This window comes from Pygocentrus nattereri, chromosome 2, assembly GCF_015220715.1.
Source record: "Pygocentrus nattereri isolate fPygNat1 chromosome 2, fPygNat1.pri, whole genome shotgun sequence".
In the NCBI taxonomy this organism is placed as follows: Eukaryota; Metazoa; Chordata; class Actinopteri; order Characiformes; family Serrasalmidae; genus Pygocentrus; species Pygocentrus nattereri.
The window spans coordinates 13292861-13315658 of NC_051212.1; the positions used below are offsets into that span (position 1 = coordinate 13292861).

Sequence of the window (22798 nt, forward strand, 5' to 3'; positions counted from 1 at the left end):
ACTTAAATTTCCTTTTTTCTTCCAGCCTCATTTGATATGCATGTATGTATGCATGCTTTATTTTTTCCTTGCAGGCTCAGACAATTGAAAATAAATTAACATTCCGGCTCTTTATGTTTCCCTTCTTTAAGCTGGTGGAGAATACTTGGAGGCGAACCCCTCAGAGGTCAAGCGATACTCAGGAGCTGTCAATCTTTCTCAGCGAGCCTCCCGCCCCCTTTCTTTCTCTCTCAATCCATTCTTTTCTCCCCCCTTTCTTTTTCTCCCCCATTCTTTCAAATCCTCTCCTTCTTAGAAACAGGGGCTGCTTCTTCTTTGCCATTCTTACACTGCTCGCCTGCCCATATTGAGAGAGGCGACCAAGGCCTTTGTAAGACTCTCACATCCAGTCACGCTCCTGTCACAAACACACTCATATTTCATGCCAAGGAATGCTGGCTGTCTTTTTTTCCCCTCTGTTTATTTTTAAAATAATTTCATTGCACGATTTTCTGCCATTTTGCCAGTCATTTGACAGCACACCCTGTAGATTCATTATAGTAGTATAATAGTCATGTAATAGATGAGCCGAGGCTGTTGCTGCTGTCTTTTCAACTAGATCTTGCATAAAATGATGGAACAAACAGAAGAAAGGGACTATAATTATATTGAGTACAACATATATTGAATGCACTGCCGCTTTACAGCTTTAATAGGTTTTAGAAACTAATCCAAATCTATTAACAGAAGGACTTTTATGAAGCACTGTATGAATTTAGCTGTTGAGATTTTAGCCAAGTAGCATGCATGCAGAAAAGCGTCCATCCCTCAGGTATCAAGAGCATGGACTAATGCAGCTTATAAAGTTTATCTTATATGCCTACTTAAATCATTTCATGCTTGGAGAAGTGAACCATCTCCTCCCCACCCCCCCCTTTCCTCCCCTTCCACCATCTAAAATTATGATGCGACCATCAGGAATGGCGCAAAGCTTCTTAATGCTAATCGGCTAATCCTTTTATTTTGAGTCGGACCAAATCCAGTCCGAAATCTGCCAAACAAAACGGTGTTTAGGGGGATGATAATGCTTGGCTCCTGCGCTTAAGCTTCACAGACATGAAGTGAGAGTGTTTCTCGGTGGGGTGACGTCTTCAGCTCTTCAATGAGGATACAAATCACACCCCTGTTGTACACACACACACTCCACCTCACACCCTCCCGCGGCCTGCTGGGACCAGGGGTCTCAGCTGGCGCAGCAGGGAACGGGATTTTCCAGCAGCTTTCCGTGCATTCGCGTCGACTGCTGAGCACTCCCAGCTTGAGGAATCCTGTCTGGCAGTTACATCCCGTTCTGGTCTAGAAGAAGAGAGATGGCTGGGGCTATATGTGGTCACCTCCAAGATTGCCTTGGTCTTCTAAGAGCACCTCTTTCTCTGATGTGTTGCGTATTTGTCGAATTCTAGAACATCGTTCATTTGCATCCTTACAGTAGGAGCTGCTCAGGGGATCTGTTGCATTGTCCTACTTCAGAGTTGCATTTTAAGAGATTCTGAAGAATTCCCAAAGTCAGAACGCCTCCCTCCTCTCCCAAATGTTCACACCTTGTTCACTCAGTGTGTTTTGAAAGCCTTCATGGAATTGTTTGGCAAAAAAAGAAAAGAAATTTACACAGTTTTCCCCTTACCCCAAATGTAGTCGATCTGCCAAGACATGTTCCGTGTCCAAAATTTGCTTCTTTAAGGTTGGCTGGAGCTACGAGGCTGATGTTATCTGTTAAAATGGACAAAAGTATTGGGAAAAAAATCCGGACTATAAACTTTAAAATGGCTATTTTGCTATTGTTTACTATGCAAAAGTCAGAGACCACCTTTTGGTTTCGTTTCCGTTATTCATTTGTTTTAAAGTGATTCATTTCCAGAAACACATATAAGAAAATCACACAAAAGCCTCCAACATTAAGTGTAATCTACTCAAATCTATCAGTATTTCATTTGTTCACTATTTACGTTTGAACACTTCTTCTTCTGTCACTTTACCTTTTTCACCTTTTCAGTCTTAAATCTAATGAATTAGAGCCGTGTCCTCCCAACGGAAGCTGCTCACAAAGCTCTCACTGACATTATGTTCCCCTTCAAAGAGACATTCACACCAGCAACTACTCAAACTCACCTCAGCTGCCTTACAGCTTTCTTTCTCATGTGCAACTAATATGTCTGAGGAGGTTAGATATAGGATGACAGACTTGCATGAGGAAGAAGAATGACAAAAGAAAAAAGTTTCTTCTTAGCAAGAGTGAAAAATCAGTTTTGGTAGACCACCATCAGATAAACAGTACAAAAGATTTCATCTTCAACTATGAGTTTGAACGGATGTATGGCTGTTAAAAAGCCCTTGCTGAGAAAAGGAAATAGACAAAAAAGAAGACATTTGCACTAGAACTCTACTACTGGACATCTGAAATTATTTGGATCAAGAGAAGCTGAAAATGTAACCATCTTCTGGCTCTGAACTTTGGAGGTGTGAAAGAATATCCCTATGTATTTCTTTGAAAGCAAGACAGCAAATCTCCAACAAACAATGTAAGCTGTATTTAAGGTAGAGTGGCTGCACCATCCTGAAGAAAAATTATATTTGGTTGTTGAGGCTTCTGTGTAATTTTGTGATCTCATGCTGAAAAATGAATGACTCTGACTTTTGCACAATACTTCTGTCCATTTTATAGGTAAGAGTTTGTCAGACATTATTAGAGTCCGCATAAGCAAGAGAATACCTACCAACAGTGCTAATTGATGAAATTAGCCTCGTAGCTCTAGTTTGCTAAAGAAACAAATTTCACACAACAGCTTTTAACCGGGGTGAAACTGAGTAAACGAGTTTTTTGCTAAACTGTCATTTTAACAGGCGTTTTAATAGAAATAGCCAAATGTTCTCGGCCTGTAAAGTTCTTGGGGTCACACATTCTTGGGAGAAAGAAAAACATGTATTTTCACAGAATGTTGCTGTAACGTTTGTGCGCTGTAATATCTGATATTGCTACTGTTTTCTCTTTTTTTTCAAGAAACTAATTATCATTCTTAGAGGATTTCACAGATTTTTGATTTTCACATTTGTCACATTTGATGAATTTGGCACGAGAGCTCAGCGCCTGCATGCAGAAATAACTGGATGAGCTGTGGTGACAGACATTGGCTAATAATTGTAATTTATCACCTTTATCACCTTTTTATGAAAATCCTATGCAGATCATAATAAACCTATAAACTAAACTTGAAAACTTAATTGTAGCTACCTTAAAGTCTTTATTCAGAGTTTTTTTGGCTCCATTCATTAGTCAAGATTCAGAACATGCGATATTTCAGCCTGTGTGTTTTCAATAACCACAGCAAAATTTAGAGTTTTTGGCACTAGACTCCAATTTTTTTCTAAATCTTTGGATCGGTTCTTCTGCAATGTGGCTAGTGCTGACATTACTTAGTAAGTAACCCCACAGTTCTCAGCAGCCTTTGTCCTACATTTTAAATACCTTTGGAAACAAAGGAAACCTCCTCCCGCCAGGCACTTAAGGAGTGAATTCATTACGGCAATTTGAATTTGGTCTGCTGTATGCTAATGCCCAAAGCTCCTTGTGTTTTGGTTCCAACTTTATCCCTCCCTCCTTTATCCCTTTTCTTTTTTATGTTCATTGCCTAAAATTATCTCTCTGCATTGAGAGTGATCTGGGCAGAGTGCATATTTAGGCTCATTATAAAATAATCAGGACGGTTGATGAGGGGGGAACTCATCAGAGGAGGAGTTGTGGGAAGTTTTTTTTTTTTTTTTATGACTCACTTCAAAGTGTGAATGTGAGCAGGCGAGCAGGATGATTCTGCAGCCCACGGACTACCTGCACTCTCAGCATCTACACGGAGGAGGAGTGGAGGGAGAATTGGGAGGGACGAGCTTGATTTGGGTTTTGCGAGATGAAAGAATAATTTGGTTCGTGGGTGGATGCTTGTGTGTTTACACACACACACACACACACACACACACACACACACACACACACACATTCTCTTTCTCTCTCTCTCTCTCTCTATATATATATATATATATATATTTGGACTGTGATGATATACTAAGCAGAAACTTAAACTAAATAATTCCAGAAATATCTCCTGGAATATTAGTCAAATTAGTGACTCATGCTTATTGGCCGTTTTGACTGGAAATTAAAGTGCTGTCATAACCAATCCTTACATCTGTTACCTTAATGGAAGAATCAAACTGTCATCGGTTTGTCATGAGGTCCGCTTGTCATATAGGAGCACTTTGTATTCTACAGTTACAGACTGTAGTCCATCTGTTTCTCTGATACTCTGTTACCCTCTTTTACCCTGTTCTTCAATGACCAGGACCCTCACAGGACCACCATAGAGCAGGTATTATTTGGGTGGTGGATCTTTCTCAGCACTGCAGTAACACTGACATGGTGGTGGTGTGTTAGTGTGTGTTGCCCTGGTACTAATGGATCAGAGTGGATCTCTGTCCACTCTATTAGACACTCCTACTGTGTCAGTCCACCTTGTAGATGTAAAGTCAGAGACGACAGCTCATCTGCTGTTTGTGTTGGTCATCCTCTAGTCCTTCATCTGTGGTCACAGGACGCTGTTGGCTGGATGTTTTTGTTGGTGGGCTATTGTCAGTCCAGCAGTGACACTGAGGCATTTTAAAACAACTCATACCAGCACAACACACACTAACATGCCACCACCACATCAGTGTTGGTATAAAGAACACCTTGCCTTGCCAAACATTGGAGGAGTGGAGGACAGTTTTTCACTTTCCACGGAGGTGGTTGATTGACTGAGACATGTTCGGATACACTGAGATGTTGTTTTTTCATTTATTTGATTTATTCATGTTATATGGAAACAAAATGAAACATTAACTATTGAATTTGCCATAACTTTTACACAGGCCACATTTTAGGTTACATTTTTTCCACATTATGTTAGATTCAGCAAATAAACAGTAATTGTACATCAAAATGTGCAGAAGTGTGTCTTGGATGTTAAATTATTTTTTCTTAAAAAAATCTAAACATGATTTGATCAGGGGCACACAAGCTTTTGCATGCAATTGTATATCCATATTTTGTTGCTCTCATAACCAGTCCATTATCTCAGAGATGATAACTTTATAAGAGAAGCAAAAAATATGCAGAATTTCAGTTTAATGTCAGTATATCAAGATTTCATTCCTCATCATTTTGTACCATTTCTATTACTATTCATCATGCATGCAGCATATATATTTGTATGTGTGTGTGTGTGTGTGTGTGTGTGTGTATGTGTGAGTGCGTGTGTGTGTGTGTGTGTGTGTGTGTGTGTGTTGAGAACATGTTTGTGCCTGTGTATCAGCGCGTGTATGTCAGTGACTATGAATGCTCAGAACGAGTGAGGCCGACATGCCATCCATCTTCAGTATTTGACATATGTTATAACGAGGCCCCGCTTCCCCTGGGCCTCAGATGGTAACCTTTGCCAAACACAGACAAAGCAGCATGGGTTTGTTTGAGCTTCCCCTTGAGACCCGGGATGAGACGAAAGCGGAAAAATAAAAAAATCTCGCACATACACACACACACAAAGAAAAGTGTTCATGTGGCCTTTTCATGTTACTACACAGAGGCCCTGTGTCCACCCAGTTGTGTCATCTCCGCCAACGAGTTCAGTTGTTAGATAGACAACAACAGGCTGCCCAGTAGCAGCTTGGCGTGCAACCTAATTAGCTTGGCAACATAGAGGAGACTGTGTTTGCAGCAGGTGAACTCAAAGTGCACATAAAGTACTTGCTTTTTTGACAATTTCGCTTGGCAGCCCACGAGAGAACGCTAAGCAGAGCTGCCAGCTGAACTCTGATGAATAAGAGAAAGTGTGGATTACCTTGGCAGCAGAGCAAATCATCTAAGGTGGTCATGTTTGTATGGAAAATATAATCATCTCATAAAAATGCTCAAATGTGCTTTGCTTGGTTTCACTAGAAGGCTGTGGATCTCTTTATCCATCTGCTACTTGGATTCGTGATCAGGGGTCATCTACATGTTCGTTTTCACTACAAACATCCAGTGAAAGTGGACGACAAAGCCTATGACTCGTATAGTTGGAAATGACAGTGTCTGATGATTTGTTTGGGCCTGTTGCTTTCTGTACTCTAGCGTACACAGCGTGAACTTTCCAAAGGACTGAACTGCACATATCTTGACATGTTTACGCCCATTAAATGGCCAGGAGCCATTTATAAGAAAAGCATATACGTCCAAAGGGTAATTATTCAGTATCATATTCCAGGTAGTTACTAAGTAAAGGATGTAACAAGCCTGGGGTTAAAAGGGCTTAACCTTAAACTCAGTTGAAAAGACAGTTGCTTTTACAAAATAAATGCAGTACCAGGCAAAAGTTGACCTGATTGAATACAAGCTTTGATCATAAGGCTATAAAGTTGCATGCAAAAGTTTGAGCACCCTGGTCAAATCATGTTTTACTGAAATGAAAATAAGTTACATTATTGGTTCGTTATTGTTTTATTTATTTATTTATTCCCAGCACCCCCATGTTCATTTGTGCTCTAATGTTCACTCACAGCTGTCTGATGTCCGAGGACCCTCAGTTTTGTAGTACACCATAGTATATAGTAGATATAAGCAAACATTAGATCTATCTCGCTCGCTTCTGGTAGCAAGTGCTTGAATGGTCATGCATTCTGTCACATGGTTAAGAGAGCAATCATGCTATTTTTCACAGCAGTGTGGACTGTTGATCTGACCATCACTTTACTGCAGTTACTGCACTGATACCATCATTAAGAATACCAGGACAGCAGTAACCAAACATTTATTAATGTGTAAAACGTGAACTGAGAAACAAACAGCACGATGGTGGGAGCACTAAACACTAGTATATTCAGAGATAGACTGCGCAAACTGTTGGCTACTTTCCCAATATGCTTTGCAAAAAAGCTAATTACTGTAAAAGCTGACACGTTTACTTTTTTAAAAAAGAAGCTGGGCCTGTTTCTATGAGAATGCTTACATGTTTGCAGCAATCTGCTGTTATTTAAGGAACACAGTATATTACTGCAGTGTAGGTGTAACTGGTGTTGTATTTTGGCATCCGTTCCATTGCAATCCATGAAGATTTTGCTGTGGTTCTTTGGCTGAGAAACCAACAGCTGATTGTTTAATATTTTTAGACCAATGTGGAGAAACCATGTCATCCACATAAGCTAACCCAGTTTTCCTACCAGAACCTCACTTTATGACCTGCGTTCTTTTTAACAGATGCTCGACGTCATATCTTAAATGACACCCGAATGGCTTCAGTTTAAGCTTACTCTTTACTCGATACAGATGTTGCTCATGATTGTCTTGTACGTGACTATGCGGTACGGAGTATTAAAGGCTGAGAGCAAAGGGCCCATCAGATAGCAGGCCATTATCCACAATTTGGCCAAAACAACCCATTGCCTGCTTGCTTTTATTGTGCACAGACAAAATACGTCTCATTCTCTGATTTAAACACATCCTCTTCCTCTGCTCGCTGTTAACGTTACGGGACTCTTTCTGGCCTGAGTGTCCTGATGGCTCTCCTCTTTCATGTTTTATAGTGTCAGGGAATAAAGTGATAATTGTGGTAGATTAATGTTGAGGAATGTGGTCATGTGGGGGTAAAACGCAGATGAAATGCAGATAGCCTTTGCAGCTGGCTCATGCGAATTCCCACGTTGTTGATAATCGTCCTCTTTCCATGTGTTTGCAGATGAAAAATGACCGGTGAGGATCCTCAGCCCATGACCGATCGCTGACGCTTACCAGATCTGGATACGTGCTTGTTTTTTGTTTTTGCTCATCCTCTTGATTATCCAAACCGTTGCCATCGTCCGGCATCTGGAGGCTGAAGAACAAAATGACCTCTTCAGTGTGCAAATGCCTCCTAAAAGGCCTCCTGTTCACTCTGGCCTTTTACCAGTGCTCCGAAGGTAAGGTCATCTCCTTTGCTCTTTTCTCCCTGTGGACACGTGTATTCACCTTGGTACTGTCTCTGTGAGAATTTCTGTCATTGCTGTCATGTGACACATCTTTGACATCCATTATTTGGACACCTGCTAATAACACCTATATGTGCTTGTTGGACATTCCAAAACTATGAACAATAATATGGAGTCACCTCCCTCTTTGTGGCTATAACAGCCTCCACTCTTCCAGGAAAGGGTTCCATATGATTTTCCAAGCTTCATTGTTGGCGCTATGAATTCTGGAAGGTAGCATTTTCCTTGTATCCACTAAACCCAGATTCATCTGTCAGATGATCAGATAGTGAATGGGAGTCTACCCTAGAGAACACGTTTCCACTGCTCCACAGTTGTGTTGGCGTGCCCTTCCATTGGACAACAATAACACTTACGTTTGTCCAGGGCAGATCTAGCAGGGCGATGGTGGCCTCCTATGGCAGTGCCACATTTAAAGAGCTGCTCTGTTCAGCCCATTCTGCTGAGACTGCATTGCTATGTGCTTGATTTTATACAACTGCTAACAATAAGTGGGCTAAAACACCTGATTTCAGTAATCATGGAGTGTCCACATACATTTGGCCATATAGTGTACATGAAAACTCGCGTTGATTTTTTTTTCTCTTTTTTCCTCGTCTTATCACTTGTCACTCAAGTGAACCTTCTCACACTTGTACCATTGATGTGTTCAGATGTTGTTAAGGCGATTAAGGTCGAATTTCTACACCTTTTTTTCCAAATTATCTTCGAGGCTCCGCAATCACACAGAGCCTTGAGGACTAAACCGGTTAAATCACCCAGATTAACTCAGAGGAATTGTCGTTATGGAGGATGAAGATGAGTTTGATATGCGAGCGGCATAATTCCCCCCCCCCATATCCTCACCCCACCCCCCTTGCACCTGAGTGAATGAAATGTGTGATTTGGCTGCCTGCCAATGACGACTTTGCGAGGTGAAAGGAATGTTTGTAATAATCTGCTAAGAAAACACAAGTCTTAATTCATTTTCTCCGTGACTCTTCGACTTTGATTAGCATGTTTGGTTGTAATTACAAGTGTAGCCACAGAGTACATCAACCCCCCAGCCCCCCCACCCCGCTCACACACACCCCATCAAAAATGACTCATATGAATGTTTTTGCGGAACAACAATTATTTCTCTCTTTGCTCTTTCCCAGTCTCTTTTTTTTCCCTGCTATTTTTTAGAACAAAGTTGATTTAATCATACACTTGTGTGCCAGACATTGATTACTGCATAACACAAGTAAGGGAGGCTTTCTTTATAGTCGTGCTGTTTTTTTTCTTGTTGTTGTCCACTGCTGCGGCTTCCTGTTTTAGCAGACATTTACCAGGGCAATGGAAAATGCGTTTGTTTTCAATTGGTATAGGGCAATTAGCATATTTCCAGATACAGTATTTCAGATTTTTGGTTGGACGTAAGGTTTAAACCTTTAGGCCCAACAGAATTCTACAACACTCTCATGGATTCCTGCGAATGTTCAGAGTTAGAGGCTTTTATTACACACTATTTTAAACATAAAGCGTAAAAAAAACAAAAAAAACAGCTCTCCTGAGGGAGAAAATGTCTCCGACCATTACGGCAAATTCAAGTGCAAAAATTCCTACACATAATTAATAAGTACATATAAAGAACCACGAACACCACTAATGTCCAGGACCCTTACTTAAAGAAGGACATGATACTAGCCTTAAAGAAAATCATGCCGCTATCATGTGATGTCATCTTAAGGCTGAACACAGCCCACTCCTGTCTCCCTGTAAGTTGTGTTATATGTTGACATGATACGCAGCTTTTTAGCAGGTACGCCTTAATTTGTTTGTCTATAGTTTTGACTGATGAACTACATTCAGGCAGGGAGAGTGAGTGCTTTCAGCTATTTGTTTAGCTGCTACAAAGCTGAGAGATGGAGACAGACAGTGATAGCAGATGGGCTAATCTGTTCAGATATTTCCTTTGTGATGTGATGCATCCCTACGTCTAAATTAACTTAGTATAAAGCGTTAATCCCTGAAAATCCCAAGCTAATTACATACTACGGCTATACATACATCAAGATGAACAGATTGAGCTGTAAAAAACAGGCCGTTTAAAGGGTTAAAATAACCTTTCAAGCCTGTTGAAGTTCCATTTCACTCATGACTGAACTCGAATTTGGGCTACCAGGTTAGCCATGGAATATTAACTTGACTGTCCTTTCAAACAAGGTAAACTATGAAAATGTCAATACACAAAGATTAAAAAAAAAATAGGTCTGTATCATCTCTGCTGTATCATGGTAAGCAAAAATTTTGTCTCTTTACATGACACAAAATTATAGCATGCCTGAACAGTATTCTGGCATCTTTGGGATGTCCATCAAAAACAGTGGTAGAAAACTATTTGTCACAAACAAAAAACTGGAATATTTTGGTTCAAAACAAAATCTAATTATGTCAGTACGGCTCGTGAAGTCGCTGTAGTTATTCTGTTTTCTGTCAGAATTGAGCGTCTAAAATGCAGAGCTGCTGTGGGTCTGGAGGGTTAAGAAAAATTCTCAGTTCTTCACTGTTGGAAAAGCTCAGTATAAGAGTCGCATGCAAGCCTGGCCCAAGCCTTTCGCCTTGTTTTTTGAGGTACTTCCCTTGGTATGCGGCGAGTTAGGAAGGTTTTCGGTTTCACTCGAAGTGAAGGCTTCCAGCTCCATGAATGATCATTCACCCATCCATCAGTGGTGGAATGTGTGTGGGTTTCTCACAAAACAATGTCTTATCCATCCACAAGCCATTTACCTTCTCCCATCTCGCTTGCAAGACTTGCATTTTTCTTTTTTTCAAAAAATGAGCCGCAATCCTTTGGAGGCCTTCACAGAAAGGGCCTCTCAGTAATTGCTTCTTGCTCTGCGGCTGATGATCGTCTTTGTGATCCGTTGCACAAAAACCTACCAGACGGGCTTTGAAATCTCCAACGAAGTTCTCCAAAACCTCTCTGTTTTTGTTCTATTATACGTTCTCCTGGTAACAGAACAGTCTTTAGTGTTTTAGATAGCATTTCAGTGTAAGCAGGTTCTTCCACTGATTTTTCAAGAAATTCCTATTGATGTGAAGTAGTGTATTGTAGAGAAAATGACCAGATTTCTTAGCAGTGGTGGTGAAAGGTACCAGGGGTCTTGATGTCAGCAATGCAAATAAAGCCATTGTTCTATTGAAAATGACCAGTGATCCTACACGCCTTCTGAGTGCTATATCGCTGTTGTCGGAAATAAATCTCCAAATTCATAACTTAATAGGAGAAGGAAAAAGCCTACTTTACTTTTAATGTGAAATTTGAAATCTGATTTTTTTCCAAGCCACTTTAGGTCATTTCTTTTAGTCCATTCATCATGACATTTACATAGATTGTAAAGGACAACAGATACTTTCAAATTATGTCTAAAACTGAAAACCGTTTAAAATGGACATGCGAGGTTTTCTTCCGACAACAGCGATATGTAATGTTGATAGTTGCAAAATAATGGTAAATGTGAAATAAGTTTAGTTTGAGACTATTTTGCCTTTCAGCACCTTCCAAATGACTTTGTTTAAATCCTAATGATTTGATTATGCCCTTTTATACCCTCTAAGGTGTCAGCGCTGAGCAGCTCAGTGGTCTGTCTGATCTGCATTTCCCTTAACGTTCATATGGCTGAATCACAGCTAGCGATCCTTTGTATTTTCAGATGAAAATATAAAAGAATCCGCTGTTACCTGATGCATTACCCCCTGCCTATATCAGGAATGTTGCTTTCGGAATATTTTATACTCGTAGAGAACTAATGCTAAGCACTGGCCTTGGTATATGCACCCCCCTGTTTTCTAATGCCTGCACTAATCCCTATCATACTTATTCACGTCTTTTGTCATCACGTCCTGCTGGCAGCCAACTTAAGAATGCCTTAAAGAGCCTTGTGACAGAGGGGGTCTTGTGTTCTCCATGGGTGGGTGGGCTTGTCCATGGCTGGAGAGATTTACATTACAACGAGACAAAGGAAAAGCATCCACAAAGGTGTGACTCCACCACTGCCCTGCTACCTACCATGCCGTCATAAATACACATAATTATGGCCTTCAAAGTGCCATAGAAGGTGCGGGAAGGCATATTTACGCCTTTATACTGTGTTTTATTTAGACATATGAAGATGTTGTTCTTTAAATGCCGAGCTGCCTCATTTGAATGGGCCGATAACAAGGCAGGCTGTGTAGGACATAAAGATGGATTAAATGATCTGTGTCATCTTGGTGTAGACAAGAATCAGCATTAAGGCCCGGAACCACTGTTTGTTATGTGTTTTTAAAAATGTTTGGCTTGCGGACAGGAGGGCTGCGAGCCGTGTCTCAGCTTGAGTTCTGTTTGTTTGCCAAATGCATTTAAGTAGCGGGGAAGCAGGAGGTGTTAATGTATTGTGGAAATGAAGTAGCTTCGGAATGAAATTGCAGAAGTGTAATTGGGTAGAACACGTCTGCCCCTTGTGACACTGAGGTATTTCCTGGCCGATTTAGGGACGGCGAGACAATGCATTTCTTCTTAATCAGCTGCAACCAGCCACATTGAAAATCTCATTAGAGGTTTTGGTGTTTAATCGGAAAAGGGGTTGTACTACGGAGCCAAAATCACAAGATGCATCCAGGCAAAAGGACCTAAATCCTATCAAACACAAGCAAGAGAAGCCAAAATATGCACATACTTTATTGGTCACGGCCAATGGAACAGGTTCTTGGGATTGCATCGGATAAGCTTTGTGAACTTTGGGTTTTAAAGGCATTTAAAGAAAGTGCATTTATATGGAGTGACGTTTGGGTAGAGCTCCATCATGAGCTGCAGGGGTTTCTGCTTCACATCCTGAGACTCTGACTTACTACAAGATGACTGTAGGTCCTAATAACCCTGGCTTTATTCTGCTGCTTGGCCATGAAAAGGCACTATTAAGGCAATACTTCTGGAAAAACATCATATTCAAGGACACTGCTTTACAATACACGAACAGGGCAATGTCCAAGTATTCAGAACCATTGTTTTTAATGAAGATGCACACTACCGCAGGGTAGCTGCTCTGCAACTTCACAGCACTGCACAATTTCTCTGCTTGCCACTCAGTGTTTTTCTGTTTCCTCATTAAATTAAAATCAGAACAAGACCAAAAATGATAATAGACTGCGTGGCATGAAATGTACTCTGGGAATGGATGTTTAAGATAAGTAGACAAATGCTAATGGTGTGTTACCCCAACTAGCCTAGTCCTTTTTCACCATAGCTTTTGGCTCAAAAACAGCGAGTCAGTTAGCTGAACCTGAAGGTGATAAATTCACCAAATTATTTCACCAATTCATTTTAAAATCTGTAAGTGGAGTGTAAAATGAGCTTGAGCTTTATGCTTATTGGTGCTCTTACTGCAATGCACACTATGTGGCATAATTAAGCTTTGTGGCACTTGTTACATGATGCTGCGTAATGTTACACTGTGCATTGCTATGCTGTGCTGTGCTGTGTAGTCTGTAGTGGCCTTTACATTGTTTTTACCCTTAGCCCAAATAATGGTCTAATTGTGTTTTTTCAGCAGGGAGGTTTAATGTTTAATGTTTAATGTTAGTTTTGCACTGGAGCTGCAAGGCTAACATACCTACCCCAATAATTCCCTGCTAAAAAAGCCCATTAGAACAATTAGAATTAAAACCTGATAGTCTTGCTTCCTAATGGTAATTGACTTGTCGGTTACCATTACACACCTCTAGTTTCCTGTAGAGCATGTTTAGATCTCATTAGAAAACCATCAAATGCATCTAGAATCAGTCCCAGAACACCTCTTAAAGCAGAAAAATCCTTTACACTGTAAAATCAACTCATCAGAACACACAAAATACCATCACTGACTATTGGACACCAGCAGGAACCAATAGATACTTTTAACATTTTCCAGCAGAGTTAGCATTGAACAAACTGCATAATTCATCACAAACCTGCCTCAGAGTTCTTCCGGCTTTCTTAAGACTTCCATGTGTAATTTTTGACTCTGATACGCTGTTTGAGTCATGCAGTTTGCTGAATGGTAATTCATGGCTATAAGCTGCCATTACTTGTAAGCTACATAGCCTTGTAAAACTAGACAAGTAAAACTGGGCACCAAACATGTCCTGGCAGATCAACATAAGGGGAAAACTGTAAATTTGACTTTCTAAAACAGTATGGCAAACTATTATCTGTAAAAATGGACCAGCAGACATTGCATAGCTAACAACATCCACACGTGTCCACTTCTATAGATAACAGTATGTCACACTGCACTAATTGGTGGGGTGTTGGCTGATCAGCATGAGGAAAACTGAGTAAATTTGATTTTCTAAAACCGTACGGCAGGCTGTTATCTATAAAAATGGACCAACATGCATTGGATACCTAACAACATCCATTACGAACCTTGAAATTTGTCCATACATTTCTCCACTTCTATAGATAACAGTATGTCACACTGCACTAACTGGTGGGGTCTTGGCTGATCAGCATAAGAGAAAACTGAGTAAATTTGACTTTTCTCCAAACTATTGCTTTAACCGCGAGATGCTCCAGAGTGCTGCAGCTTGGCATGTCCGTCCCCCTTACCTCTTACAGATCGATGGCTTTAGCGTTATTAAATAAAGGTTTTTAAAAATCGAAGGGAGAAGTCCAGGCCTGTAAATCCACTGCCCTGAGACGGTTCCTTCTGAGGGTGGCTTATGGCTCACCGAAGCTTATCAAGTAGCAGGGCGATATTTCCAGTTCTCATAGCCAAAATGAGTGAGTCAGATTGTCATTAAGTCTGAGCTGTACAGCTGTCCTCCACCATAAATGTTCACTCTGTCATCTTGCTTTCATGCTCGGGTTGCCTTTGTTTTGTTTCAGCCCCTTTTGTCGCTCATGTTTGAATCATAGGGGTACGTGACAAGGCTATCATGAATTATCGCCACATTGCCATGGGAGATTCGCCGGCGAGTGATGCGCCAGTGAGCCCAGAACAAACACGCGCACGCACACACACACACACACACACACACACACACACACACACACACACACACACAAAATATGACTTATCCATCTCGTGTGCCATTCTGGCCAAGTGGAAATCATCCATGAAACAAGAAGGGTCCTATCTGCAGCGCTGCAGTCTGTCCATGACGGACGCGTTAGCGGCGGCATTTCTTCAGTGCTGCTGTGAGAAGGGTTCCAGCCAGCACCTCTTGATGTTAAAATGCAGATTGCGTTCGCATCGGAGAAAGCTTATTCATAACAAGCCACCCAAGAAAGATCTTGTTCTCGATGAGCTCCTTTCTTTTCTCTTTTCACAGCTTTCCAAAGAAACCTCAGCGTCGGCAAGCGTCTCTCTGATCTCGCTGTTGACGTTAAACAGAGAGATTATCTTCTCACCCAGCTGGAATTAAAGGAGATCTCTCCTGCTAAAAGACCCTGATTAAAACTCATCTATGCTATCAGTTGTGTGATATAGTGGTATTGTGTTTTTTCATAGTTCCTTGCTGTCTTTTGTTTTTTTATATAAACTAAATGCGAGCACAGGCCTAGATTTGCAACACTTAATTTCCTAGCAAGAGCACAGCAAAAGGAAGCTTCGGAAAACAAGGCTGCTAAGCACACCAACTGACATGCATTAAAAAAACCCTCAGCAGTCGGATCCTTTTGGTTGATGGATGCGTTGGATTGTCTGATGCTTTTTTTTTTTCGTGTCTTGGAATAAAACTGGAGAATAAACTTCGCTCGGATGCATTGCAAACAAAACCATATGACAATTGGAAACAGTGCTGTCCAAAGAAGCCACGAGAAAGCCGAGAGGAAATTGTGACTCCTTTCAGGAAAATACTGCAATGTAACGTCGCCTCGTATGCGGTCAAGCACAGATTTAGTTAGGAGCGGGCTTGGGTAGACTGAAATCAGCAAACATTCTCCAGTAAGCCCCGAGGATTTAAAGGCCTCAAGGGTTCCTTGCCTCAACGCAGCTTTATTGTTTATTTACATCTGAATGTTAAAACATCCTTTTTTTATGCCCAGGTGTTAAACAGGCACTGCGTCTAAATGGGCAGGGAGCCATAGCTCTTGGCAGTTTGATTTCGGGGGACTTAGGCCTTAAATCTTAACCTCACTGACATCATCAGCGCGTCTTGGGCCGTTCTTACCCTCGAGCCTGCAGATTACCACCTACTTAAGCTTTCCCCATGAATTGCAGGACCTCCTTCAAGACCTCCTCTGGTCCTTCAAGGAGCTGCTTGTCTTTATATTTCTGCTGTCTGCTTTTGTACGAGCAGATAAAGAGCAGATAAAGCACAGAACAGCAGATGGATATAAAAGAACACTTTGGCCTAATGTAAGCTCCCCGAGTCGGGCTCTTCCATTCTGCGGTCGGCTTCCTTGACAGCTGTTATGACAAAGCTGTATTTTTAATCTATAGAAGAAGCTTTTAACTTTAATCAAGTTGTCAGGATCGGCTTGCAACAGTGGGGAATAACTCTGCGCTTGTAAACCAATATTTACCCAACAAAGAGAGCAAGGCAGTCGAGAATATCTGCCTTGATTTTGCTCATTTAATAAATGCCTCTCTTATTAAGGTGGTTTTATTAAACCTGTGCTGTAGAATGCCTAAGCGTGGAAATAGAATAGAACAAACTGCTACAAATCTATAAAAAAGCTCATAACAAAAATAGGCAATATATATTCTTTTCTGCTGCTGGATATCCAGTCTACAGAATGCGTAGCAAAGACGGGGTGAAATGGAGACTGTACTGTATAGAAACAGTGAAATTAGAATGGTTTTCTAATTTGATCACATTTGCTGCAAGACCTGGTCTTCATTTACATAATGAAATTATGTCCGATCTGACCAACTGGAATAGGAAATTGTGCTTAGATTTTTAAATAATCTTTTAGCTTAGATTAGTAAATCAGCTCTATCCAAATATCCAGAAGAGGTCAAAGGATATGCCTTCATTAGCATGTGAAGATGGAATATATAGCTATAATCAATGGTAGCAGCCAGTTTGAAGCCTTAATTTCATATATATATATATATATATGGATAATAGCATGTCATGCAGTATCGCAAACCACATAAGAATGATTTTTTAACAGTTTATTCTTAATTAAATGTTAAAAGAAGCCGGTATTGCTTACAGTGATTGTGATAGGAACATTTAATGCCTCTGAAAGAAAGTTATAACATGAAATAGTACATTGCGTGGTGCCCAAACAAATATTTTATAGTTTTACGACAAGCTTTTAGGCTTAAAATCTTTTTTTTTCAAGCCATGTAGATTTACTGGTCATTTTGGACGGTAAGTAAAATGGCCTTATTTGCAAATACATTGTGTAAAGAAATCTGACCCAGTAAGTTTCTCTACAATGAGCGATTTCACCTCAAACCACTCTGAATGAACATACAATTTTGCCGAACCAAAAAATTCTCTGAATTCTCCCTGAGCAGCTTAATGCAGTTTGCACTAGCTTCATACTGGAGCCTCAAAGTTCCAGCGCACAATTAAAGAAGCAAGCTTTGACCACCAAACGTGTCCTGGCTGATAGACTAGCTGTATTAAAATATGCAAATGACACATATTAATTACTACAGAAGTCACAATTGTGAACAAAACACCTCCAACAGAGGGAGAAAAGCAACGGTATAATAACGGTGGTATGCTAATTGGACAGAGATGAGGTTTCAAGGCCGGGTTAGGCCATAGATTGTGCATTACACTGTACTTATAATCCATGTGGGCTGCACTCAGGCATGATGTCTTTCTTTTCTGAGTGGGGGTGGAATAACGGGTCACATCAGGAAGGGTCACCTGTGAACAAAAGAGTCAGTGGGGCTGATGTTCAGGTATGTGCAGTGCCAGATAACCCCACACTCCCAGTGCGGCTCAGGAAATTCAATGAGTGCTGTTTGAAAGGGGTAGTGTTGGGGGGGGTCATAAAAAATGTGCTCAAAAAAAAAGACACACAAAGAACGCTCTTGTTTGCTTTTCGCTATCACTGTTGACCCCTCTGTGTAGCATATTCACAATGAGTGGTTGGGTCAGGGAAGCTGATGGAGGGGGAGGCTATGTTATCAGAGCTCCAGCCTGTTCCTCTCACTGATGGCTTAAGGTAGGGATCGTGTGGTGGGGTCACGTGTGGGGTGGGGGCCGAGATCAGCAAAAGGAGAGGGCAAAAGGTGTGCAATTTTCTCTACATCACACATGTAGTTGATCAGCCAAGACATGTATGGTGCCCAAATTTTGTTTCTGTAGTTCTGCACCGAAGCTACACATTGTATAAGAAAGACTCTGTGACTCTACGGTAACTGGCGGTTACTTTAGTGTTGTTTACAGTAATTTTACTGTATTTTTAAATGCAGTAAAAAACAATTTTTATAAGACTACATATTGACATCGGATAGTAACTGTCAACAGTTGTATCCTCTTTTCTGAAAATGTATGGACACATTAGGAAATGAAGTCTTACAACGAAGACTGGGCAAAATATTAGTCTCTGACAATGTGAAAGTGGCCCTTATATTTGCCCAGTTGATTGCATTATGTTACAAAATAATAAATAATTTATGAATATGCAGGACATTTATGTTGATACAGGTTGTGCTAGGGAAGGTAGCATGCTATTCGATAGCAAGTTAGAGTTTACCTGCACAGGACCCTTCTTTGACAGTCTTATAAGCTTCTGTGAGCCATAAGCCGTCAACACCCAGAGAAGGAACTGTCTCCATGCAGTGGATTTACAGGCCTGGACTTTTCTGTTCGATTTTTGAAAAACCTGTACTGCATAATGGCAAAGCCATTCGATATCTGAGGGGTAATAGAGATAGATATGCCACACTGCAGCACTCTGAAGCTGTTGATCAGCCAAAACATTGTGTGGTGTCCTCTTTAGTTTCACCCTGGAGCTACAAAACTAATGTAACAAGTAATAGAAGTGAATAGCCTATCAAACACTCTGCAGTGTGAGATGCTGTTATATATAAAAACAGACAAAGGTATGGACAAAATTCAGACATCATGATGGCTGTTACTGCTGTTTTTAGCTATGCATTGTTCTTCTGTCCATTTTTATAGATAATATTATGTCACACAATGTCAGACAGTTTAGTGGAGGATGGCAAATGGTAGTGAGTTTTTCACAATGCTAATTGTTTGAACAATAAAGCTTCCATCACTTGTTTGCTATATTCTCCTCAGTGCACGACTTAAGACTAAAGCTCTATGCAATTCAAAATCAGGGATGTTCTCAGAGATAAGCAGGCCTGCTGGAATGCATCTGGATTTCACCCCCCCCCATTCCAACCGCCCTCCTCGAACCACTTGTGTGCTGAAAGGAAAACAGTGAGGGACACTTTTAGAATCCCCAATAAATCACGCTGGTGTCCTGCTGACATTAAAATCCGGGCTAAGTCTCGTCTGGCTCCTGTGTGCAGCTCTAACTCACCCTGATTTAGATGTTCTTCTATAAGTAACGTGCGGAGAAGCTTCGGTCACGTGCCAAAAGAGATTCAGAGAAATCCCCCCTAAAACTTGGTTCATTATAACGTTCACACATACAGGCTTTAATTTTTGTGTGCATGGAAATGGAGTGATCAGCAGCGTTCATCTCACCAGCTTTATCTGCTTTATTAACGCTAATAAAGCAGAGCGTTACCTCGGCTGTAGATGATTAACTTACTTAAGGAATGCAGCAATTTATGCAGTGCATGCCTTAGTCCTTGGGTCAGTTTGGAGTCACGGTTTGGTTCATTTTTGGTGCAGTGGAAAAAGCATTGTAGAAGGTAAGAAAGTGCCCATTTATTTATGTACTAATCCATAAGCTATCATGCATGGAGAATACATTGGTCATTAAAAGTTTGGGGACACCTTGCCTTTATTTAAAATTAGAATTTTTTTCTCAATTAAGTAAGAAAATGTTATAAACATAAACAAAAGTATAAAACCTAAACATAAGAAAGCTATTTGTTAAATGCTTTGATTATATTTCTTAACACACATCAAAGTCTCCTCCTTGGTATAAAGTCCTAAATAACAGTTCCACAGTTTTCTTTTCCGAACTGTGATTAAAAGCACAAATCAAAAAGCTTTTGGGGCAAAAGTTTCAACGCTGAAAGGTTTGTGTGCCGATGAGTGCTGACATCACAACAAGAGGATAAAATGTGTGGGCTTTGGCGTCATTCCCGAGGTAGGACTGCCACGAATGCTGTCACAAATATTTACATGTGTGGTATTGTTTTGCTGTAATGCTGCGTTCGGGTGCTCGGGAGGTTCCAGATGGTTAACTAGCAAATACTTCACTCCATTCGGGTGCTTGTTGAAAGCTACGCCCACCATATGGAAAAAGAAAGCATGGACATCCAGAGAATATCTGCTTTTTCTTTGCTGTATTAAACAAAACACAGACACAGGTCACACGCAGAAAGTTGTGGTTTCTTAAATTTCAAGCAGTCATGCGTGATGTCATGTGAAATTGTATGCCAACAAAACGAGTCACGATTTGCTATAATGTGGCACGAGACAACAGTACACACATACATCTGACACACCAAACTGCTCATGCAAATCCTGGTCTCTCTCATCCTGGACAAACTTTATGCAAATGAGCTGAGCAGCAACCAACCTGATCATTATGTGGGATGGTAATCAATTAGGTCACATTCATGGTCAACATACCCCACTTGCGTCATGACTATACATGCTGATACTCAACACACATAGGCAGGAATATAATGATTAAAAAAACAAACCAATATATTCAAAATTTACCACACTTTCTGTATCAGGCTTTGTTGATTTGCTAAGTGAAAGTAGGTTTATTCATAGAACACACTTCTGCACATTTTAATGCACAATTACTGTTTAATACCCCAGGTCAAATTACATTTTTTGATTTTCAAAACTTAAATATGGCCCTTTTTTTACAATCGTTGGTGCATAATTTCTATGTATATGCTGAGTTTAACATATTGGAAAAAAAAATACACACACACATATATATATATATATATATATATATATATATATATATATACATATATAATAAACATTTACACAGGCCACGTTTAATGTTTTGTTTGTTTTCTATATATTACGTTCAGCAAATAAACATTGTTGTTTCATTTTGTTGTCAGCAATGTTGTGTTCTTCCTTATGTTTGGTAGGCATTGTGTTTAATCTTTTAGCCCTGGGAAGTTGATGGGTTGCAAATGTCCACATTTTGGAGAGTTGTGGCTCAATATAATATTGTAACATATAATATAATAAGGCTCTAGCCTCTTATTCCCCAGGGTATATTTTGGTTTTTCCATCTGAATTTACATGACCAAATTGTTGTCAGCTTCTTTTATTATTAGGATTTGAAATGACATCATCTTTCTATTTGACTGGAAAGCAGACACTTCCAGCTTTTATACGACACCCACATTTTGAATGTAGCTTATGAAATATGAAAGTTACGAAGACTAGGACAAAGTGCATTTTGGAACCACCGGTGGTCTCAAGCATTCTTAAGAGGTTAATTATATGGGTAATTTACATGACATGCAGTTTTTGTGTCCAAGTCCATTATTTTACCCCAAAAAAATTCAGTAAATACATATATAGCCATATATCAAATTATTCAATGTTAAAATGTGCAGAAGTTCTCTGTAGAGGGTGTTTAAACTGTTCTCACTTAGAACAGCAAAGCATGTCATTTGACCAGGTGTGCCCAAACCTGCTTTGTTTTCAGTGTAAATTAATTGCAAACTGACAAAGAAAACATGCCTGTTTGTACTAAGAACATGTTAAAAAGTGTGATAGACAGTGCATAAATCACCGTCTACTGCCACTTCTATCTGTAACAGGGAGCGAGGAGGCTTATAAAACACAGGGATAACGAGGGACAGGCGGAAAACAGGTGGTGACAATCAGGGGTGCAGTCACTAAACAAGGGGGCTGGACCAAAACAAACGCACATGGAAGATCAAAACAGGAAGATTTTTTTCTCCTTGGTGGAAGCCCATGGGCTTTCACCACACATCCATGAGCTGTGAACCATCATAACTACAGATTCAATGTGTTAATAATGCTCAAAAATATAGACGCAGTTCAGCTCTAAAAACACTGTACGTGTGTTCTAGTATCTGGAGCAGCGTGGATCTTCACACTAGCTTTGTGATGCATATCTGGTGTAACATAAAGAGAGCCGTTCGTCATATGTTTGTGTTTTAATTTTGTACTGTGGCACCAGGGGAGCTGTCATTCAGCACATCTGTGTTACATCCTGCAGAGTGTTAATTGAAATCTGTTTTCTACAGACAAACTGGAGAACATCTCTAGTTAACACAGTGTCATTCAATGCCATTAATGCTAACTCCTGTTTTTTAAATATTTATTCATGGAAAGTAATTAACAAACAAACCTGCAAATACTGCAAATGAGTCTAAATTAGATCAGCACAATGTATTAATTAAAGTCAAACACAGATAGTTGTTGTTTCATTTTGTTAGTCAGCAGTGTCATGTTCTTCCATGTGTTTGGTAGCCATCCTGTGTAATCGTGTGTATTTTTTTTTTTGATGGGTTGCAAACGTCAGACCACATTTTTGGAGAGTTGTGGCTCAACAGAATATTGTAATTTATGATATAATAATTGACAAGGCATTATATTCATAAGGCATTGTATGGGTCATTGATATGACATTTTTTTGAGTCCAAGTCCATTATTTTCCCAAAAAACAATTTAA

The 22798-nt window shown here is 40.2% G+C and overlaps 1 protein-coding gene across 8 annotated transcripts in view; it reads left to right on the plus strand.

Moving 5' to 3' along the window:
• The window catches only part of LOC108436868 (adhesion G protein-coupled receptor L2-like), a 172879-nt gene that overhangs the window by 30141 nt on the left and 119940 nt on the right, over positions 1-22798 (plus strand). For all 8 annotated transcript variants that reach the window (XM_037547743.1, XM_037530822.1, XM_037547748.1 and 5 more), the window contains exon 2: positions 7776-7995. In XM_037547743.1, coding sequence (XP_037403640.1) covers positions 7923-7995 — 73 coding nt within the window. In that variant the 5' untranslated portion in view covers positions 7776-7922. The remainder of the gene's footprint in view (positions 1-7775; positions 7996-22798) is intronic.